Source organism: Podarcis bocagei (genome assembly GCF_964188305.1).
Source record: "Podarcis bocagei genome assembly, chromosome: 2".
In the NCBI taxonomy this organism is placed as follows: Eukaryota; Metazoa; Chordata; class Lepidosauria; order Squamata; family Lacertidae; genus Podarcis; species Podarcis bocagei.
The window spans coordinates 58,528,262-58,543,387 of NC_138126.1; the positions used below are offsets into that span (position 1 = coordinate 58,528,262).

General features: G+C 40.5%; 1 protein-coding gene across 5 annotated transcripts in view; it reads right to left on the minus strand.

Annotated features, from left to right (window-relative positions):
- Positions 1-15,126, minus strand: part of RAD54L2 (RAD54 like 2) — a 76,789-nt gene that overhangs the window by 41,684 nt on the left and 19,979 nt on the right. For all 5 annotated transcript variants that reach the window (XM_081177588.1, XM_081177587.1, XM_081177584.1 and 2 more), the window contains one exon: positions 13,082-13,288. In XM_081177588.1, the coding sequence (XP_081033714.1) occupies positions 13,082-13,232 (151 nt within the window). In that variant the 5' untranslated portion in view covers positions 13,233-13,288. The remainder of the gene's footprint in view (positions 1-13,081; positions 13,289-15,126) is intronic.

Sequence of the window (15,126 nt, forward strand, 5' to 3'; positions counted from 1 at the left end):
GGCCGGCCTTAAACAACCAGTCAAGACATCGTGGGATCACCAGGAACAGCGCATGCGGAAGTGAGTATTAAGTAGGAAACACGGGTAGTGGGTTGGGGTCTCTAAACCACAGCAACCAAAATTCTTTAATTCTTCCTTTTCCCTTCAAATCTAAAATTTCTACTTTTTTCCTCATCTAAAAATTGCCTCCTTCTTTCTGTCCCCTCGATCTCAACACCAGCCCTAGCCCTTCGGAGTATGCCCAGGCAAAGGTTGTGTGTGATTTCTTCCACTTAATTCTGTATGCCAACCTATTCCTTCGGAGTTTTGCCCAGAAAGGTTGTGCAATTTCTTCTGCACTGAAAACTATAATTCCCAAAACTATAACTCCCAGGTGCAGCCGCACCTCTGCCATGGCGATCTTTGTTAGAGATGACCTGTGAGCAGAGAAAGCAAGGGCACCTGATTCCTTTCCTTCTTTGTCATTTCTGAGTCCCAATCTGGCACTGCGCTACGCAAGCGTCCAGTAGGGAACTCTCAGGTTAGATTGTAAGAGGCAGGAGGTTGCTGTGGGCTCCCTGGCTGAGTAATGACCAAAGGGGGGGTTTGAGATCGCTGACCGCACTGTTAGCTTAGTAGCCAGGAAAGGCCAACAGCTGTACCAGCCTAGTAAGTCAGGCCAGACGAACGGCGGTGTGTCACAGTACAAATTCTCGGAGTTGTCCAAATTGAGTGTACTGTGGGTTATTTATTGTGTTTCCTGAAAAGTGGGGATAAAACCCTGACTGCAGTATAAAAGTAAAAGCTAGCGCTATTAAAAAAATTCTTAAAATGGGTGCACCTCAATCAAAAGAAATGAACCCACAGACTCCTGATGGGAAAGAAGCCCAGTTGGTGCTTACTTCCCGCCTGGACTCTGACAGTCCCCTTCAATTTGTGTTTAAGAACGTTTTTCCTGTGTTTAAATTGTACTTAGGTAACATCCAGCAGCTGCTTATCTTAAATGTGCCATCTAAAATAAAAATGCAAGCTTGCTCCAAATTCTAAATCTAAGGAAGCCATGTTGAACCTTATCAGTCTTAAAAACAAGACAAAATGGAGAATGAAGTGTGCAAATGTTTGTTATTTGAGAGAGGCTCTAAAAGAGAGTTTTTCTCCCAAGTGGTAAAATCCTGTATGCGTGCTACTTGTGTTCTGAAAGGAGGATTACCCCACCTCCTTTCTCTAGTTTCAGTGGGGGGGGGGGTGATTTTAAGTCTAATGGTAAATGAAGTTGTGTTGTAACTTTTGAGTTTGTGAGTACACCTGTGTTCCAGTCTAAGTTAACCTAATGTTTCTGCTGCAAAAGCCTAGTTGAGCCAACTGCTCTCTCAAGCTAAAATGCAGTGTATGTATTTCATTAAGCATATGCCTATGAAAGTATGGTGTTCCTTCTAAGAAAAATATCTGAGTCCAGTTTTAACTTTGATCTGGTTGGACAGAAGAGTTATTGTAAGGCTCCTGGTATCAGTCTCTATAAGACGTCCTGGCCTCTTTTCTTAGAAAATGCCCCCCCTTGTTTCATTCTGTCTCTTTCAGGGTTTTTTCCCCTTCTCCTTCTTATTCTGTGCCAGGTAAATTTACTCCCGAGTAAGCTTCCTTTAAAGGAAACTGCAAAAGGGGGGGGGGCATAGATTAGGCTTACTATTCCTCTGCAAGTTCAGGAAAAATTGTTCACTCTTGTATTCCTTTTAAATCAAATCTATGGCTGTTTAAACTTTGCTTTATAAAAGATCCTCTCCCTATCTTAGGAAAAATGTTAACTTCAATCTTCTTTTAAAGATAATTTCTATAGGAATTTTCACTCTTTAGTCTAAGGAAGTAAACACTCACTCAAACTAGCTTCAAGATCTGTATAGAATTGGGTACTTTTATTTTCCTTTTCCTTAGTACATGATAGGCGCATGGTTTGTGATAGGCGCATGGCTTGTGATCTCTTCCCCAGTTGTGTCTGTGTACATAAGTATGTGTGTGTTTCTGGTAGTACAAATCTTGCTATGAACCCTGTATTTTAGGGTTGGACTAGATGACCCCAGGTCCCTTTCAACTTTCCCAATTTGTGGCTGATGAGTTGAAATCCAGCCCAGATTGCTCTTTGTTTTTAAAGGTGAGAGGTGAATGTGTGTGTTTCTGGTAGTACAAATCTTGCTATGAACCCTGTATTTTAGGGTTGGACTAGATGACCCCAGGGTCCCTTTCAACTCTCCCAATTTGTGGCTGTGTGGAAGACCATGTGTCTGCAAGCATTGGAGGGTAATTCTTAAATTCTGGTGTGGTAATGGAGTTGAAATTCAGCCTAGCTTTGCTTTTTAGTTTTAAAGGTGAGAGGTAAAAGCCATGATGTTTTGAAGCACAACTGGTAATATCAAGCATTTGAGTGATTACAGTATTTATCATTTTGTCTACTATTTTTTTTTAATCAAACTTAAAAGTCAATTCAAAGTTTAAGCACATACAAATGAATAATCAAGTACAATTAGCCTTGGCCATTCCTGTAAATTAAGGCGCAGAAAATAATAATATTAATAATAATAATAATAATTTTTTGTCTGCAAATGGTAAGGCTGAAATGACTGAGAATGTTAAAAAATCCTATGAATTCTAACGCTCTGGCCATTTTTACTCATAAATAAGAGAGCGGTTGATTGTTCCGCGAATGGCCAGAGGGATATTAGCCCTTTCCTGTACATAAAGGAAGCTTGGGCTGAATGGTGAATACTTGAATTGCTGAGTTTCTCTTTTTTGTTTTAAAATCTAACCCTATTTTAAAAAACCACTCCTTACCTGGCCATTTTTACTCATAAATAAGAGAGCGGTTGATTGTTCCGCGAATGGCCAGAGGGATATTAGCCCTTTCCTGTACATAAAGGAAGCTTGGGCTGAATGGTGAATACTTGAATTGCTGAGTTTCTCTTTTTTGTTTTAAAATCTAACCCTATTTTTAAAATCTACTCCTTACCTTTCCCTTCCTTATTCTAATTGAGCCAAAAGATGCAACATTTTCAATGGTATAAAAGGTTTGCTGAGACATGAACTCTGCACATGCACAGAGGCTAGATCAGCTTACAAAAGAGAGAGAGAGAGAAAGGAGGGGGGGAGAGAGAAGGTTTGGAGAGCCTGAAACCTATACAAATTTCTTTATGTAAAACTTTGAACCATTGAGGGAAATCACCCTTAATGTCTTGCCCCAGGGGCTAACAAAAGGTTCGTCTCCCAATGGAATTTAAATTTTATAAGTTTTTGTTTTTGTTTTTTTGGTGTGTGTGTGTGTATATGCCTATGCATTTTAGGAACAGCATTTCCTGACAGACCTCTCACATGAAATAATTTTCCCTTTTAACAGTGTCTTTTCTTTTCTCCCACAGCACAAATGATAATGAGGGGATGCAAACAGTGATTTAAATATTCTATAAAAAGTAATTGCATTTGTTTCTCTTTTGTCTTTCTTCCCTAAAAGCCAAACAGCAACTTTCTTTCTGTTCTGTGAAACAAGTCTGAATCCCTGCTGTATTAGTGACCTCTATCTCTTTGTGCCTTTGACATTTTTTTTTTTAAAGTTACAAATAATCTGTTTTCATTTATTTAATCAGTTTCTCCATGATGTCTATGAAGTTAATCGAAGCACAACCAAACATTGTTTGTGGAATGGTACTTGTTTACCTTTGGCCTGAGCATTTCTTATTAATTCTGTCATTTTGGCTAGTGCAAGTTACTTGCACAACTTTAAAATTGCCATTCATTTTTTATTGGTATTAACTCATTTCCCAGTATTAACATTACAGCTGATGTTGTCACATCAAGAAACACTCTTTTATTTTCATTTGGGATGTTAGAATGCCAAAACAGATTACTTCAGGTTACTTATTAATTGTGTGTCTTAGCATTTATTTATTTTTGGTTCCTCATAGGTCATTTGTGTGTGTGTGTTTTACTTTGGGGACATGTTCATCACATGTTGAAAGTCAGTCTCATGAAGTTCTTTTATTGGATAGCACACGGTGAATTTTAAGTTTTCCCCATTGTTTTCCCATTTTTTCCCCCAGTCCAGTAGTAATCTGTGTGGTTTTGATAATATCTTTGTACTATTTAATAATAGTTATTTTCTGAATCTGATGTCTTTGTGTCAAGTCCATTTTCATCTAACTGGTAATCTAATTTTTTGCTTTCCTTTTATTTTTTAACCTTTCTTGTATTTTTTACAGTTCTCTTTCTCTACATGTGGAGTAATTTTTTATTTTATAATATGAAAAGAACAACAACAACAAAAATTAAGTGAAGGAAAGCAAACAAACTTAGCAGATAATAACAGTAATTATGTGGAAATGTGATAATAATATTGAAATAAATAAAATGCTTAATGTGCTAAGATTTTTTATTATTTGCAGCTTCCCATGGAAACTGGAGGACATCCTTTTTGCCTTTTGCCCCTTTCTTGTCTAACTGTGTTTTTAAGTCTCCCCAAAACCCTGCCCCCTTACAGGATATCACTTCTACAGATGTGCAATGATGAAAAGCAGCAACAACCCCTTCGCCATCACAAGACCTGCAACGCCAGAGTTTTCAAAGTGCCCACAGCTATCTCTTTCAAGGATATAGACTGCCGGGGGGGGGGAGTGGACCTGAGTTGAATTGCAAGGACATTTTCCCACTTTTGAACCTTAAGACTGTGCTCCAGGATTCAAAAGATACATACGTAAAAGATCACAATTGTGTCAAGATATGTAACAGATATTTAATTATTATTTTTTGTATTATGTGTTATTATGTAAGAATGTTGAAATGTGTCTGACAGTGTGATTTCCACAAAGGGGGGCAATTTTTTTTTCTGTGTGTAACTGTTTTTATGTTTAATGTCTTATTGCTTACACACCAATGGAGAATTCTCATGCATTTTATACTTTCTAATAGCTCACATTATTGTGTAGTCCAATGTTCAGCTCAATTTATAACCACATTTCATTGTTCCACCTGGCACTATGCCAACCTTCCCTACCCATTTTAAAAAAATGTGCTAAAACTTGCTTTACCAAGGAGAAGCTTCTAAGAAACATGAAGGTGGATATGCTTTGGTTTAGCAGGAATGATCCCTTATAGACTTAAATTGACTTATTTGGACAACTGCCCTTGTTAAGAATGGTTTTCTTTTAACAGATTGGTTTGAAGACTTGAGAACCATGGGGCAAGATAAATTCAAATTGGACTCAGTTTGAATTGGGCAAGTGTATCCAGGCTGCAATTAGCTTTTTGGTCCTTTAAGTGCAAGTGAGCAACTTCTCATGAGCCCAAGACCACAGCCTATAATAAAATCCCATAGCTAAAGGCCAAGGCGAAGACCTCTCCCTCACGAGATGCCCAAAACCTGTGCCAGCTATGGTGAATGCCAGGCGACATGGTTAAATGAAAGCCCTGAGGGGATTCAACAGACAAGATGTGTTGCTGTAGCACTATGTCAGTGTGAGACCACAGAAGAGCTACCTTGACACCTGAGAACACTAAAATGGCGGGGGGGAAGCAAACTGCACTTTTCAGTCATTAGTGGACCTTACCTTCCTGCTAGGTGTAAAGCATAGAACACTATTGAGTAAATGGTCTCTCCCAAAGTGTTAGAATGCCACAAGCAATTTAGTAGCAAAACGCAACATGTGTTATTTTTATATGATATATTCATACAAAGACATCCATTTACAACATACGATGTTATTATTTGTGGGGCAAAAATTTTTAAGAAAAATTCTAGCCCCAGAGGGGGGAAATTGTGATAGGAATTTTATGGTTTTAGATATATAGTAATGTTCATAACTGCACATACATAGATCAGTACAGGAAGGCAAACCTGGAACCATTTTGATTCCTAAACTGACCAAATCCCTTCTCTGCAAGGTTAAAAATGGAAAAGCCTCCCCATTGTCTCTTCCTTTAATCTGTGTTTGAATAAGGTGTGAGCCTGTGACCTGGCCCAGGAAATAAGTATTTTAGCATTACAAAAGAATGGCCAGGCTTCCCCAGAAAATCCAATCAAGGAACCTGCTAGACAGGAGATAAACAAGGAGAAGAGAAAAACAACATTTAAATTTCTGTGATGTAGGTGGGATGTATCTGAGGGGTGGTCTTAGGTCACACCCCTTCTGTGATGTATGCATAATGTTTCTGGGGGTGGTCCTGATCTAGAGAAGGGGAATTTCAAAAGTCTTTATAAGGCCTTGCCGGCCATTGTTCTGGGTCCTCTTCCTCTCCTGCGTGTGAGGGGGGTACCCTGTTGCAACAGATCAATAAAGATCAAGCTTACTAGCTGCTTTGCTTCTCAATATTCTCTGGTTGGCCTCTGTTATTTTCTCCTACCAATAGGGAACCTATGTAAGGACTCTATATGGGCTCTTGGATACCCCATAAGGGAAAAGGGCATATTTTTATTTACAACAGCTTAAATTACACTTCTTTTTCTTTTAAAATTAGTTTTTTATTACAATATGGTGCCCTCCAGGTGTTGCTGGACAACGGTTCCCATCATCCCTGCCATGTTGGCTGGGGCTGATGAGAATTGGAGTTCAACAACATCAGGAGGGCACCATGGTGGCTACTCCTGCTGTGTTTGTGAGGCACTTGTTTCAATTAAATGTGTTTGGAGTTTTAGTTTTACACTGCTGAATGAAAATAAATAGTGTTCAACTGCAATTAAAGATAGGTTAGTAGAAACGAATAAATCACTGCAAGAATAACAGAACAAGAAATAACAAATTAATTTCGAAAGGGAAAAAAAGTTTTCTTCATAATGGTGTTTCTGATCAAAGAGTAACAGAAATTGGAAACAAACAGAAGATATAAGAGAGATATTTTTCACGTCCATGGAGAGCACAGTGTATTTCTTTAATTTGAACTCGCAGGCTTCTACACTGTATGCATATTACATTTTTTTATGCTCAAGAACAATTACCAACAAGAAATGGAGCCGGTGACTACCTGCATACACAGGGAAGGAGGAGAGAGAAGGATGAGTGCTCTAGAATAGCAACATATGTACTTTAAATTCCATTATACAAGGCAAAAAAAGGAAAAGCAAGCAGCTGGTTACACCACCATAACAGAACAGCAAGGCTACAGAACCCGTCAGCAGATCTGAGGCAAAGAGAACTTTGGCATCATTGCCTCCAAGCAAATGCAAGTCATTTCTCCAGGTTATATAACATTGTCTAATGCTGCCAGAAGTTGTGCCGCTTTCTCAAACAAGTGATTTATGCCAAAAAAAAATCGTAAGGAGACAAGTGAGGAGAGGCAACACCACCATCAAGATTTTTATGACCCTTCTTCTCCTCAGCCCTAACCTGAAATAAATCCTTATAGATTTTTAAAAAGAAATATGACCGCAAGTGTTGTCTGTCTGTGAAACCCTGAGGGGGCCGAGATGAAAGTTCTAGTCTCCCTTCCCACACCAGCATTCAAGCCACACCCCAACTATGATAACTTAGGTAACAATAGATAACAGTTTCACAGCACTAATTAAAATTCTAGAATTAGCAAAGTAGGCTCCTAGCCACCTCCAACTCATATCATGCCCCTTATATTCCTGTAAGTTTGGCTAAGGACTTTGGTGCCCTTTTCCAGACATCTCTGCCACAATAAACTCTTCTGAGAAGGAAGCAAGCTTACAAACTCATCCCTAGCAGATAGAATCAAAAAGAAACAAGCAGTTTAAGTACAAAGCGTTCTCCACAAAACACAGAGTAGAGTGTGTTTTTTCGGGGGGGGGGAATACCAAAACAAAAATGTTGTCACTTTGCTGGTACAGAACAACCAGTTCAAAAGAGCCAAGAGCCTACAGCAGAATTTACCAATATCCACACTGGTTCTTAATTCTCACAGAACTACTGTGCTTATGTACTTCTTGTTTCTGGTCCAATCACTTTCATTTCTACTAGTTTAACTGTGGAGCTTAAATGCTAAAAATGATGTGGTTTATTTTACAAAACCAAAATTATACCATAAAACACATACAAGCACTAAGGTGTCTGAGGTTTTTTTAAAAAAGGTAAAGGACCCCTGGACAGTTAAGTCCAGTCAAAGTGACTATGGGGTGTGGCGCTCACCTCGCTGCAGGCCGAGGGAGCTGGCGTTTGTCCACAGACAGCTTTCTAGGTCATTTGGCGAGCATGACTAAACCACCACTGGCGCATGAAGGACTGTGACGAGTGCCAGAGCACACAGAAATGCCATTTACTTTCCTGCTGCAGTGGTACCTATTTATCTACTTGCACTGATGTGCTTTCAAAATTGCTACGTTAGCAGAAGCAGGGACAAAGCAACGGGAGCTCACCCCGCTGCGCGGATTCAAACAGATGACCTTCCGATCAGCAAGCCCAAGAGGTTCAGTGGTTTAGACCACAGTGCCACATTCACATTGACCAAGGCACTGTTGGCATCTGTCTCGATAGACAATGGAAGAATATGCCATTGGGGGTAAAGTCAAATCGTTGGAGAGTTACAGCGCCTGCTGTGGCTGTGGAGACCAATATGGGAGAGACATACTGTGTTGCATCTGGGGCAGATTAAGGTGCCCGGTTTCACTGGCGCAGATGCACCATGGCGTTTATTCTCTCTGCGTTCCTCCCAGTGATCCTTCCTCCTCTGGCCGTTGCTGTGGATACATGACCTGACTCCTGTCTCCAGGCACAGAGGTCGTCTGCAAGGGATTCCCACACAGTGGAGTTAATGCTGGCAGCCTTCATATCACACTTGCAGACATCTTTGTAAGTTGGTCTGCCAACAGGCCTGGTGCCTGAAGCTAGCTCCCTGTACAGCACATCCATGGGGATCCTGCTATCTTTCATTGTGTGGAAACTGACCAAGACAGCTTAGACCAGGGGTGCCCAAACTTTTTGCAAAGAGGGCCAGATTTGATGAAGTGAACATGCGTGAGGGCTGGCCAAAGTTGTTCATCTTTCTTTACAATTTTACACATATACTGCCATAGGGGCCGGATTAAATCGATCGGCAGGCAGGATTAGGCCCCGAAACAGACTTTGGACATGCCTGGCTTAGACATTGCTGAGACAGAAGTGTGAAAATGATGGGAATGTGGGCTTGGTAAAACACCTCTGTCTGGGACTCTGTCCTTGCCATGTGATGCCCAAAATCTTCATGACACAGCACATATGGAAGACATTGAGATGTCGCTCCTGGCAGCTGTAAGTTGCCCACAACTCCCTTCCATAAAGCAGCATGTTCAACACACAAGTCTGGTAGACCTTCATTTGGACATTGGACATTAGCATCGCATTCTCCCATACCCTTTTGAAGAGGCGAACCATTGCCATAGCTGCCTTACCAATACACTTGTCCAGCTCAGTGTCAATGGAAAGGTTGCTGCTTATGGTGGAGCCAAGGTAGACAGAATCATCTATCACCCCAAGCATATGGTCACCAATGCTGATGCTTTCAGTACTTCTGCTGGGATTCAGTCCTGTCCTAGGGCTTCACCACATGTTTAAGAGTTCTTAAGTTCATCAGGGGAGAGAGGAACATCCAGCTCCTCCAAGACAAGCAGAGTCTGAATGCAGGCAATTGCTGTGCCAAAGACCATTTCCCCCCACAAGTACGGTTCTTGACAGTGCTATGCTCATTGCTTCACCTGCTTGCTGCAATTTGTGATGATCTCTACAGACAAAGTTTTCAACAGTGCAGTTTTTCTGATTGTTGCTCCAATGGCTTTCTTCATGCCTTCGTACATTTTGTGAGTATTGTCACTGTCAGCATCAAGTTGAATGCTCTGATATGACTTTAGCCAGTAGTCATTGGCACACTGTCTGGCAATCTGCTGGGCAACACTCCTTGCCTTTCTTAGTGCAGCAAGTGTCTCTGCGCAGTGCACACACTTGTAGCTCACAAGGCAAGTGCTAAGTTATGCAAAGGTTACTCAGGGAGATGAACTTTGCACCGTGCTTCCCCCAGAAGGAAAGGATATGACAAAATTCTTACAAGGTGATCTACTTAAAAATCAGAGAGCTGAAGAAAATGAGCCACCCACCAGTCAGCAATACCACTTTGTTGTATAACACATAGAACTGTAAAAGTGTATTAATGTTTAGGAATAATGTACTGCACAAACAGAACAAACGTATTTTAAAATATTTCACAAAGCCTTATCAGTTTTATAAATCTTCCACGCTACAGAAAAATCTTACCTACTCCTCGTCTAAAAATAAAAGCAATACAATTTACAATTAGTTTAACTGCAAAGTGACTAATTTCCTTCTTTTCTTTTTACTAGTTTCTAGTTAAGCACTTAAAACATACAAAAGAGCTCAAAATGACATAATGCAAGAACTTAGTTAGTTTTCATGGCGGCTTATATGCTGCCCTATCACAGAAGAAATCACCATCACATTATCTAAAATGCAATTTCTGGTAATTTTTGGTACACAGTTGAGAAATGAGGGATAATACTCCAGGCGAAAGGGCTCACCATCAGATGAAATTATAAACTGTTGGCAGTTATAACTTTTATAAGCAGTGCAGAACAGAATTAATAGCTCTACCACTTAAGCTAGCCCACTAATTAGAAAAAGAGCACATCATATTGACTACATACAAGACGGGGGGGATGGGGGGGCTATTTACTTGAAGTAGGAGAAGTTGATTTAGTGTGGAGAGCTCATTAATCAAGGGCCTCATTAACAGAGAATAGAATGCAGCCCAGGTCTAAAACATAAGGGAACTGAAAAAGAATGTATCAGAGTTACAGTTAACTGAACTGCAATGAAGATAGGGTTGCCATATTTCAAACAGTGAAAATCCAGACAGAAAGGTTGTTGAGGTACGACAACCCTACATGAAGATAGCATAAAACTGTACTTGAAAACACGTGTTTGTAGTTTCGAGGTCCTTCTGGGTTCACCATTGGCCCTTTATGCCCAGGCTGTGAACAGACGTCCCTCTGCTCAGCTGGAAGTGGTTCACCAGACTGTGGTGGCCAAGCTGTTAACCTCTGATCTTTAAAGTACTTTGGGCTGTATTCAACTAACATTTGCTCAGAACAGAACAGTTGAAATTAATGATCATAACTTAGGTCTATTAATTTCAGTGGGTCTACTCTCATTAAAAGTTAGCTGAATACAACCCTATATAGTTCAGGACCAGGGCATCTGAAGGACAACTTTCTCCCATTTGAACCTGATCACATATTAAGATAATCTACAGAGGATCTCCTCTCAGTTCCAAATTCCATGTTTTAAGGAAACAAGAGAGATGGGTCTGCAGTTAGTACAAAACAGAAGAGAAAAAAGACCTAGCAATGAGCTCCAATTTAGAGCTACTTCGCGAAGGAATGATGAGAGAGGGGCTTTTCTAATAACAGAGGATACTGATTCCTAGAGTTGAATTTGTTGCAAGCAGATGCAACTGCAGGCGTTCAGTTAGCTGCTGTAATGAGAGGAAAATTTTAGAAAAATGAGATAGGGGAGAAGCACAGACAAGAGAAACTGCTGCTGGCCAAGACTCCATTTTGAAGTGAGTGCTCTTGCTTTTCCAGATGTGCAACTACTCCTTCCCTCTCCCTCAACACACACACCATGAACAGAAACCATTTAAAAAGCAAGCACAAAGCAGCAGAGGAGAAGAAGCTAGAAGAGGCATCTGAATGCACCTTGAGCAACAGGTAAAAATGGAGGACTTGCCTTCCTCTTTTTCTCTAGTCTTGAGTCAGGACTGTGCATGTGACATGATTCTGCAGGAGTGCAGAAAAAAAACACAGAATGTAGTATAGGGTGCAACACTTGAAGACTAAATTAAGCCAATCTAATAGCATAAATAACTGAATCATATGGAATCATAGAATTGTAGAGTTGGAAAGGATCCTGACCGTCATCTAGTCCAACCTCCTTCAATGGAGTTATGGGTTATCCATAACTGCTAGTCATAGTATTAAACTGAACCAGAATGCAACATACTGAAGACAACGAAAAGCTATCACTTTCATTGTGAGGTTTTGCTAATGCAGGTGGTGGGCCAGTACTGGAAACAATTAACACAGATCAAAAAGGGCCTTTGATCCAAGATTCTTCCTGTGCTCCTATGTCCTAACAACTATGGCCCAGTTCACGTGTAATCTTAAACTACAACACTAATTTGCCACACAGAGGAGGACACAAGGCAGGAATTACATGCTAAACTTAGCTTGTATGGGGTTGTAGTTTCTGTGGACAGAAACAAACCATGAGCCCTCATTAGCCTTAGCTTGCCTATAACAAGCCAGGCTCTAGTTTCTTCCTGGCTTGTATTTTTTCCTGTATGGCATAGTCAAGAGCGGCAAAGAGCAAAATTCAAGTTAAACCAAATAAACAATGTCCTAACTGTATTCAAACTAGCTCTACATGTGGGTAACCCCTGCTGAAGTATCAGGAACTTGGATAAAGTTTCCAGCAGTTTTGGGTGGGGCATCAGCGCTCTACATAGCTGCTGCAATTTCCCTTAATTACCAACACAGAGTTGATTATACAGAACAGTCAAGATTGTAAAACTATGCAAATAAGAGGAAATAATGCACAGACCGAGTACATCTGTAAAATTTAGGCCACAAGGGACAGCTTTCTTTGGCACAGAATGTTAATATATGTAGCAAAGTACCCACAGCCGTAGTTTTAGCCTCGTGCCCTTTCATTCAAATCTGATGTCCGGAGAAGCCAAATATTTCACAAAAAAGGTGTAACTGATGCCCTCACAACAGACATGCCTCAGACACATAGTAACAATTCTTCTCAAAATGGATTGTTAGACAGGGGCTTCCCCAGCAGCTGCAGAGCTAAATAACTCTGCCCTGTTCACCCAGATTTGGATACAGTTTTAGCTACAGCAATGCAAGTTGCCAATTCAGGACTGGGCTGTCACATTATATAACCTACTGACTTAAATGTTCAAAAACTGGTACAAATGTTCAAAGACCTGTACTCGCATAAATTCCACAGTGAACAAATCTGCCTCTTATATAAAGCCTAATGATTTATTCACCAGATTTAACAGTGCCGGGAAGCACATACAAAAAAAGCATTCATGGACTCCCTTGCCCATTACTCACCATTCTCATCAAGTAAATCCTCTTCATCATCCCCATCATTGTCCTCCTCCATTGCTTCATCCTCCTCTTCCTCCTCCTCCTCTTCCATATCCTCCTGCTCCAAGTCCGGGTCCACGTCCGGATCACTCCCTGAGATTGACTCGTCCGACATGATTCCCAATAGCACTCCTTGTGCATTACCTGCTCATGATCTGTGTTAAGGCAGCCCTACAAAAAGAGCAAGAAAAAACATGAGGAAATTAAAATCAAGCACAATAGATTGCATAGTAGGATACAGCTTAACCCCAGTTCGTTGTAAGCTTTCCACTCTACAGTCGCTAACTGGACTTTTTGTGAACAGTGATAGCCATTAACATCAGAGGAAGAAGATATTAAAGAAGAATAAGGAGTACAATGTCTTCATCCAAACTGTATGTTATAGGTTACAGATGAGAATGTTAATGGTATAACCTGGAGAAATGACTTGCATTTACTTGGAGGCAATGGTACCCAAGTTCTCTTTGCCTCAGAACTGCTGCTGGTGGTGTAACCAGCTGCTTGCTTTTCCATTTTTTTGCCCTGTATAATGGAATTTAGAGTACAAACATGTTGCTATTCTAGAGCACTCATCCTTCTCTCCTCTCCTTCCCTGTGTATGCAGGTAGTCACCGCCTCCCTTTCTTGTTGGTAATTGTTCTTGAGCATAAAAAATGCAATATACATACAGTGTAGAAGTCTGTGGCTTCAAATTAACAAAGAAATACACTGTGTTCTCTGTGGATGTGAAAAATATCTTCTTTTATATTTTCTGTTTGTTTCCAATTTCTGTTACCCTTTGATTAGAAATACTGAAGAGGCCCCCCACCCTTGCTTCATCTTGATCTCTCATTGGCATTTCATATCACTGTATCCTCCTGGATCGGCTCTGGGGATGGGGACACTGTATTACAGTGGTTCCTTTCCTAGCTTCAGGACTGGAACTGGGAGAGTAGTATTATTGGGGAGAGTGCCTTTTTGGGATACCACAGGAAACTATATTATGTCCGGTGCTATTCAGTATCTACATGAAGCCACTGGGAGCGGTCATTAGGAGTTTTGGGGCGAGGTGCCACCCATATGCTGATGATCCACAACTCTTATTTCTCCATAAAATACAAAAGTTAAAATACTAAAAGAGATTAAAATTACCTCAACTTGATTTTACTATACAGTGGTACCTCAGGTTACATACGCTTCAGGTTACATACACTTCAGGTTACAGACTCCGCTAACCCAGAAATAGTGCTTCAGGTTAAGAACTTTGCTTCAGGATGAGAACAGAAATTGTGCTCCAGTGGCGCGGCAGCAGCAGAAGGCCCCATTAGCTAAAGTGGTGCTTCAGGTTAAGAACAGTTTCAGGTTAAGAACGGACCTCCGGAACGAATTAAGTACTTAACCCAAGGTACCACTGTATAAACATCAAAACACCCCTCAAAATAGTAACCATTACGACTTTGTATATTTGGGGCAAAATAAGAAGCAGAAAGTTCACATATTCTGAATATATCAAAATCTGGAGTACACGAACATGTCCTGGTTGCTTGTCACTCCTCCATCCACAAGATCTCCTATTCTAATCAGACTAAGTAGAGAAATGGAGCCACAAAGAATAAGAAAAAGCAGGGAGAAAAACACAGGAGACAGAGAAGCCAGGTACAAAACAACTCTTAAAAAGATGCAGTGCTAAATTCTGATGTTTATGGTTCTCAAAAGCTGCTTATTTGTTTTTTTAAATTGGCCTTCCAAAAATCTGCCTTCCAAGTGGAAGAAGATGAGAGAGTGTGTCTATTTTTTGAACATAAATAACCAGGTTGAGTCCAGATCTTCAATTGTACATAAAGATGTCATCTCCTACAAAATCCACACAGCTGAGTCAACCAACCTACCTGGATTTAAACATCTTTTCAAAAAGTGCAAACAGCCCTCTTCAGTTTAGAGGTGACATACTATCTGGCTACAGCAAAACACATAATGCTTCCAAACCAGGTAGCAAGGACAAAGTGACAACAAACCATCATTTATTAACA